This window comes from Prionailurus bengalensis, chromosome E1 (assembly GCF_016509475.1).
Source record: "Prionailurus bengalensis isolate Pbe53 chromosome E1, Fcat_Pben_1.1_paternal_pri, whole genome shotgun sequence".
Taxonomy (NCBI): Eukaryota; Metazoa; Chordata; class Mammalia; order Carnivora; family Felidae; genus Prionailurus; species Prionailurus bengalensis.
The window spans coordinates 2,470,618-2,478,313 of NC_057347.1; the positions used below are offsets into that span (position 1 = coordinate 2,470,618).

General features: G+C 63.0%; 1 protein-coding gene across 2 annotated transcripts; it reads left to right on the top strand.

Annotated features, from left to right (window-relative positions):
- The first annotated feature begins 10 nt into the window (after positions 1–10).
- On the top strand, positions 11–5,491 carry EFNB3 (ephrin B3). Of its 2 annotated transcripts, none has more exons than XM_043582984.1 (5): positions 11–659; positions 2,851–3,143; positions 3,332–3,424; positions 3,539–3,643; positions 4,105–5,109. In XM_043582984.1, the coding sequence occupies exons 1-5, from the start codon at positions 538–540 to the stop codon at positions 4,512–4,514; spliced, it is 1,023 nt and encodes a 340-aa protein (XP_043438919.1). In that variant the 5' UTR covers positions 11–537; the 3' UTR covers positions 4,515–5,109. The 2 variants fall into 2 exon arrangements, with proteins under 2 accessions (XP_043438919.1, XP_043438918.1); XM_043582983.1 differs by having other exon boundaries at positions 24–659; positions 4,961–5,491.
- Positions 5,492–7,696: the final 2,205 nt, after the last annotated feature.

Here is a 7,696-nt window from a genome sequence, read left to right on the forward strand (position 1 = left end):
CGAGGTGAGGGCGGCGTGGGGGGCGTGGGCTGCGGGCTCCGCCGCCCGCTCCGCCGCGCGCTCCAGCTCCGGCTTTTCCCTCCGCCAGCCTCTCCCCCTCCCCGCCACTCCTTTAACTCCCCCCTCCTGGGCTCGGGACTGGTTTCCTCCCTTAGCCCGCTGCCCTCAATCCCGGCGAGGCTGGGGCTCCGGCTCGCGCCCCTCCCGCGCTCCCTCGTGCGGCGCCCCATGCCGCCCCCGCCCGGCCCCCGGCCGCCCCAGTCCCCCACTTAGGCCGGCGCTGCGATCCCGGGGCGCTGGAGCGTGGGCCGGGGGCGTAGGGCGCCTGCAGGCGGCCCCGGGAAGGGCTCTAGCGGGCTGAGCGCTCCGCGGCAGGGGCGCGGGCAGAGCAGGAAGCGGGTCCGCGTGGGAGCAGGGGGGCGGCCGCCACCGGGGTGGTCGGGGCCGGATCGCCGGGGCAGCCGAGGCAGGCACCGCAGGGGGGTGAGCGACTTTGGGGGAGTTGGTGCCCCGCCCCCCCCAGGCCTTGGCGGGGTCATGGGGGCCCCCCGTTCTGGGCCGGGGGGCGTGCGAGTCGGGGCCCTGCTGCTGCTCGGCGTTTTGGGGCTGGTGTCTGGGCTCAGCCTGGAGCCTGTCTACTGGAATTCGGCGAATAAGAGGTGAGTGGCCCCGGGCTGGGGAGACCCCACACCCTTCGGGCAGGGAGTAGGGAAGCTTCGGGGGTTCGGGGTGGGGAGCTGGCTTCTCTGAGCTGGGAGGAGGCTGGAGGGAGGGTGCCAGTGCTCCGATGCGAGCCGATGGGTAACGAGACAGAGGTGATCTTGGGAGCCAGACTCCTGGGTCGCCAACAGACACGGCTGGATGTGGGTGGTGATCGCCATGTGTCGGGAGTTGGAAAGACCCCACAGGGGGCAAGGATCGCAAAGTTCATGGGTAGCCGCCGGGAGGGTAGTGGAGTGGTTATTTGGGTTTGTGAAAGACGCGTGTCCTGTCGGGGGCTGGGCTTGGAGGGAGCCTGGTTAATGTCAGCTCTCCGGAGAGCCGCCGCCGAGTAGGTGCCGCTGAGCGCGCTGGGGAAGGGGCAGGGTGCCTCCCTCCCCAGAAGGGACTCGGCGAAGGGAGGGAAGGGGGCTCAGTTTGGGGGCTCCGGGGGACAGCTCACCCAAGGCTTCTCGACTCTGTCCACACCGTCAGTCCCCTAACTCTTGTCCACAGCCAGAGGGTCAGTGAGCCCTTGGCGGATCCAGTTCCCAAACCAGAAGATACTCCTGCCTTACTGGCTTGGAGACTTTTTTTTCTGGAAGAAGCCTGGAGCCCCCTAAAGCCTCCTTTCTCTTGCATCTGGAGTCCTGAGGACTCCTTTGCCACACCCCCCCCCCCCCCCCATCTGTGTTGCAAACTCTTCCATCAGACCCCTCTGTTCCTTGGCATGCTTGCTTTGCTCTGAAAAAAGGCCAGGGGTCACATGAAGCTTCTCATCACACAGGGTAAGACAGAACCCCTGGGAGGTCATCTAGGACCCTGGCCTCCATGCAGATCCCACTCCCGCTGGGCAAAAGAGTTCTGTGGTTTGAAAACTTCCTGCCTCCCTGGGGAGCCTGTGTGAGGCCAAGGGAAGGGGGTCGGCTTCGGAGCCCATCGGATCCGAGGTCTTAATCCGAGCTCCGCTGCTTTCCGCTGTGTGGCCTTGGGCCACTTAACCTTTCTGAGTCTGTAGTCTCCACCCTGACACCTTTTATGAGGATTAGAGGTAAGGTGTTTGAACGTATTACATGCTCATTAGAGGAGAACTAGAATTATTGGTTGTGTTCTCTTGACTTCCCAGCCTCCCCTCCCTCCCTCCCTGCTATGTCTCTTTGGGTATAATCTCAAATGTCTTTCCTCCGGCTCCTACCCACCAACTCCCAGCTGCAGTTTGAGTATCAGGTGCAGCCTGAGGAAGTAAGTTAGGCTTATTCTGATAGGGTTGAGGAAAGGGAGGGGGGGTACGGTGTTCTTGGGGGCTCTTTGGGATGTCGGCGGGGAGGGGGTGGGTCCTTTGGGAGTCTGGGAAGATAATGAGCAGCGGTCCCCGGGGACCCAGCTCTGAGACCTCGTGGCCGTTAATGCACAGGGAGGGGTCACAGGCGTTGGCAAGTGGCAGTGCTGGGCCAGTGGATGGCTGGGTTGAGGGAGATGTGGGCTCTAGGCTGTGGTTAGAAAGGTCAACTCCCTGAATTCCACAGCAATAAGGCACTTTCCCTAGGAAGTCCGAGACCTGGAGGAGGAGGGGTGACTGAGCAGGGGGGTGTCTGGGGCACCTGGCCCCCAGACCGTGGTTCCCGTTAGCCTCACGTAGGGCCATGGCCAGGCCAGGCATTTAACTCCTGGCGCGTCCCCTGGCTGACTTGGGACGCTGGTCTGGATTCCCCTCCCCCGACCCACCCCTGGTGCCTCCCTTGCCCTGAGATCCCTCAAATTCAGTGGTGGCCTGGGGGAGGGGAGGCTCTGCCCCCATGGCCGTGCAATAGTGAAATCACCTGGGATGGGTGGGCTGTGTGGTTCCAGAGAGGCCAGCTCCTTGGTAACTGGCATCCTGTTGCCATGGCAACGGGGCTAGTGATGGAGGAGAGATGACAGTGTGCATGTGGTGAGGGCGGGCTGGAGAGTGCATTTGGGCACCGAGGGCCTAGAGACCTGTGAGCCTGGCCTCCCACCGCTTCCGAGCCCTTAGCGCCTGCCCCATCGGAACAGACTTTCCACTCAGACGAAGGCCGAAGGCCGGCCTGCCAGGGATGTGGGGTGAGGGAGGCAAAGCTCTGGGGGCCAGACCTTTAACACCTCTCCTTGTCCACCTCGCCCTCCTGACAGATTCCAGGCAGAGGGGGGTTACGTGCTCTACCCTCAGATCGGGGACCGGCTTGACCTTCTCTGCCCCCGGGCCCGGCCTCCTGGCCCCCACTCCTCTCCTAATTACGAGTTCTACAAGTTGTACCTGGTAGGGGGTGCCCAGGGTCGGCGCTGCGAGGCCCCCCCTGCCCCAAACCTGCTTCTCACTTGTGACCGGCCGGACCTGGATCTCCGCTTCACCATCAAGTTCCAGGAGTACAGCCCTAACCTCTGGGGCCACGAGTTCCGCTCACACCACGATTACTACATCATTGGTACTGCTGGGCGGAGGGCGGGGTCCGTGGGGAGGCTCTCCCCCACCCAACCCCAAGACTGAGGGGCAGGGGAGGAGCCGAGAGAGGCCCCCGATGCCCCCCGGGGTGGTGTCAGGGCCAGGGAATGGGGACGGAAGAGGGGCTCGACTCTGGAGTGCCAACTTCTCCGTCTGGCTCTTCTCTCCCAGCCACGTCGGATGGGACCCGGGAAGGCCTGGAGAGCTTGCAGGGAGGTGTATGCCTCACTCGGGGCATGAAGGTGCTTCTCCGAGTAGGACAGAGTGAGTGGGGGGGCCGGGGTGCACCTCCTAGGAGCCGAGGGAGGTTGGGGCAGCACCGTCAGGGTCCGGGGGCTGCTATCTCAGCCCCTGCTGTCGGGTCTCCCCCATCTCCAGGCCCCCGAGGAGGGGCTGCCCCCAGAAAGCCTGTGTCTGAGATGCCCATGGAGAGAGACCGGGGGGCAGCTCACAGCCTGGAGCCCGGGAAGGAGAACATGCCAGGTAGGAACCGGGGGTCCAGTCTCCTGCCTTCCCCCCCCCACCCCGCCCCAACCTCCTCTGCTCTCAGACCCCAGCTGCCCGCCTTCACCCTCTCCCTCCGCCTTTAGTTTTTGTTGTTTTTTTTTTGGGGGGGGGGTGATACAGGAAACAGAAGAGGGGATGGGAGGGTGGGAGGGGAGTGGAAGCCGAGTGAGGAAAAGACTCAATTAGAAGTAATTACCCGAGCCAGTCTTTCAATCAGTGCAGTCAGAGAAGTGGGGGAAGACTGCTTCGCGCCCAGCTGAAGGGCTGGACCCACCTGGATTCTGAGTGGGATTTCGGGGGGAAGGGGAGGCGGGGTCCCCAGGGGGCTCGGGCGCTGCCGGGGAAACCCACGGGGACCCCCGAGGCCGGGTGTCCGGAGGCCCAGGTGGCTCCTTCAGCCCCTCCCCCTCTTTCCTCCTTCACCCCTTCCCTGCCAGGTGACCCCACCAGCAATGCAACCTCCCGGGGTGCTGAAGGCCCCCTGCCCCCTCCCAGCATGCCCGCGGTGGCCGGGGCCGCGGGGGGGCTGGCGCTGCTGTTGCTGGGCGTGGCAGGGGCTGGGGGCGCCATGTGTTGGCGGAGACGGCGGGCCAAGCCTTCGGAGAGTCGCCACCCTGGTCCCGGCTCCTTCGGGAGGGGAGGGTCTCTGGGCCTGGGGGGTGGCGCTGTGATGGGACCTCGGGAGGCCGAGCCTGGGGAGCTAGGGATAGCTCTACGGGGTGGAGGGGCTGCAGACCCCCCGTTCTGTCCCCACTATGAGAAGGTGAGTGGTGACTACGGGCACCCTGTGTACATCGTGCAGGATGGGCCCCCCCAGAGCCCTCCAAACATCTACTACAAGGTATGAGGGCTTCTCCTCCCCGGCTCTCCTGGATCCAGCCCTTCTCGGGTGCTCCTCCGGTTTAAGTCACGGTTGGAGGGCCACCTCTGGCATCTCCTCGACCCCTCTGCGCACCCCCCCCCCCACCCCCCACCCCCAGCTCCTGTGCTCCTGGCTGTTGTCGCCCTCTTCTCCACTGTTAGGATTCCTTAAGACTCCTGCCCTCGGTTGGCCACGTGAGCCCCCTCTCGTCTCTGTGCTCCTGGGTCCTCTTTCCTCGGGGAGGGGGCAGGGACTCAGCCTCCTCTCCTGACCGCGACCCGGCGATCCCTGTGCCCCTCACACGCCGAGAGCCAGGGGCGGGAACAGTCTGTCTTTTGTTGGCACCCCTTCCTTTCTGCCTCTCACTGGTTTTCTCTTCTTGTCTCTTCTCTCTCTTATTCTCTCTCTGTCTCTCTCTCTTCTGCCTCTAGGTCTGTTCCTCTTCCCTAGCACCCCCCTCCCTACGCCTCCTCTCACCCTCTTGGCTTCTTTCCTCCGCCTCTCCCATCTCCCCCGGGTGGGGGTATGTAAGCATTCGTGCCCTCGGCCCCCTCTTCTGACCTCTCTCACCGACCCTCCCCTCAGTCTGCCAAAAATGGGGGCCTTAATGGGGAAGGCTCTGGCACTCCACCCCAGCTCTCCGGGCGTGGGCAGCGGGGCCTCCTTCTCTGCCCTGCCCCGGGGCCCCCACGTACATCCTCCGGCCATGTTGGGGTGGTTGGGTCATGACAGCCGCCATGAGAAGAAGTGTCCTGTTTTGTCAGTGGCCCATAGCAAGATACGAGCCGGTCGGGGCACGGCGTGGATTTGGTCTGACGCTGAGTGGGCCACTGGGGACAGGAAGTGACTTGCTCCAGACGGGCAGTGGCAGAAGCAGTGCGGCAGAAACTGGAAGTGCCTTCGTCTGAAATAGGAAGTGGTCCGGCTGGAACTCCAAGTGGCTTAGTCCGGGGGGTGCTTGTTGGGAGGGGGTGGGGGGCAAGGGGGAGGCGGCTGGTTCTTACTCTGTTGGGGGGGGGCGGGCAGGAAGAACTTCCTGTTTGAGGAGGAAGCTGGAACTCACGGACTGTGAGAAGGTAGGGTGGACTGAGAAGGATCTTGCTTCCCCGGATCTCCCTTCCCTGTTCTCTGCGCTGCTTTTGGGACAGCGAAAGCGACTGCCATCAGCTGTGGTGGGCCCAACTTGTCATGTTCTTCTTCCCTTTCCCTACCCCGGTATAATCTCTGTCCATCAACGGGACTGTCCCAAGAACCCACGTGTTGTCCCCAGTAACCCGGAGGGCTGTCTTGTTCAGCACACCCTCTTACTTTCTAGTCCTTTCCGACTCCACGCGGCTCCCTTCTTAGTGACCAAAATGGTGGCCTACTGACTGGTCTAGCTGACCGTGGTACCTAGCAACCGTTTCCGTAGTGACCAGCTTGTACCTCTTCCTGCCCTCTAGTGCACCATGGGCCTCGGTTTCCCCCCAGCTCAGTCTCATTAGACCAGAGCTGCCCTTGGGCACCAAGTCGGCCACCTTCATCACCAGCCAAGATGGTTACTTTGTCCACCAGAGGTCATGTCACCTCTCTGGTGCGGCAGTTCCCAGCTCCTTCCTGATTTTTCTGATCCACTCCTTCCAGAGAACAGGAAGTTGATATTGCCATGGGGGAGGTGGCGGGGTATGGCCATCACCTCAATAGTTTTACTGTAAAAGGGAAGTTTGAACAACAAAAACCAAAAAAAAGAAAAAAAAAAGGATAAAAAAGAATAAAAAACTTCAAAAGTTGACAAGAAGGCTGGAGAGTGACTGGGGGGGTGAGTTGGAACAGAGAACTGGTAGCGGGCGGCGGCTGGGGGGGGGGGGCGCTTTCGGGCTGAGCTGGATCTCATGAAGCCAAGGGGAAGGGTAGGGAGACAGCTGGGTCGGAGGGGGGAGGTGGGCAGTACGTGGGGAAGGGGTAATGGGCTGGGTGAGAGGGCCGAGGCAGGGGAGGGAGAGATTGCCGATACATCCGGTGGGGATGCACGTGGACGCGCGTTCACGCGTGTCTGTTGCTAAACCAAAGCACCAGAGACAAGGCAAGTGGCGGTCAGAGACAAAGTGGACCAAACACGTTCGCAGGTTCGGGTCTCCCCGCCTACCCTCCCTGCCCAAGGCACCTGTGACTTGGGGAGTTTTGCCGTTGGGGACCAGTGTGGGGAGAAGCGCCGTGTGAGTACCCGCAAGACGCAGGGCCCCGGGCGTCACGCTGCCCGCCCCCCCCACCCCGGCTCCCTGCGTACCCATCACCCGGGCTCTTCTCCCCCCAAAACCCCTGGTGCCCAGCCCCCTAGACTCAGCCCCATTCTCCGACCACAAAAGCAGCCTGTCAGGAGCATGGCTGGAGCCGGTCGGCAGGGGTCACAACCTCTGCCCCGCCCGCCCCTCCCCTGACTTTAGGTGCCCTCCCGCTGTCTCCCATCTGCCTGGAGGTCAAGGGGTCCTCCTGCCCGGCTCTGTCCAACGGGACCCCTGCCCCTCCTCCTGTTTGAGCAGGATGCCTGGGTCCTGAGAGGCGCAGGTGCTCTGGGAGGGGAGTCGAAAACTGAGGCCAGGTGCTGGACTGTCTGGAATTCACTCCTGTCTTCTGAGCCCCGCACTGGAGAAGCCCGAGGTGGGGAGGCTCGAGGGGGGTGGAAAGGCTGGTCCCTGCCCCTTAGTGGGGGTTGGTGGTCATGGCAACATCCCCTTCTCCACACAATGGGAAGCCCCCCTCAGCCTCCCGCGTGGATGGAGCCGACAGCCCCATCGCTGGCTATCAGCCTCAGGGACTTGGCAACCGTCACCATGGCAACCCAGAGCCCAGCAACAGGGCCCAGTGTGAAAGGGAGGGGTCCCAGACCGGGGCAGGGCTGTGTGTGTGAGGGGGGCAAGGGAGCCGAGGGAGGGCCCCCCCCCCGCACCACACACACATACACACGCGCGCACGCACACACACACACACACACACACACACATCTAGAGACACAGGTGGAGGAAAGAGAAGTGGGGATAAATACTCTGACGAACACCTCGCCCAAGCAGCCAAGACATCATAACGTGCTGAGAGACAGGAAGACACCTGGGGACAGATGCACAGCTGGGGAGAGGAGCAGCACGTTCAGCACCACCCCCTGAAGTACACCCCCTCGCCACTCTGGCATC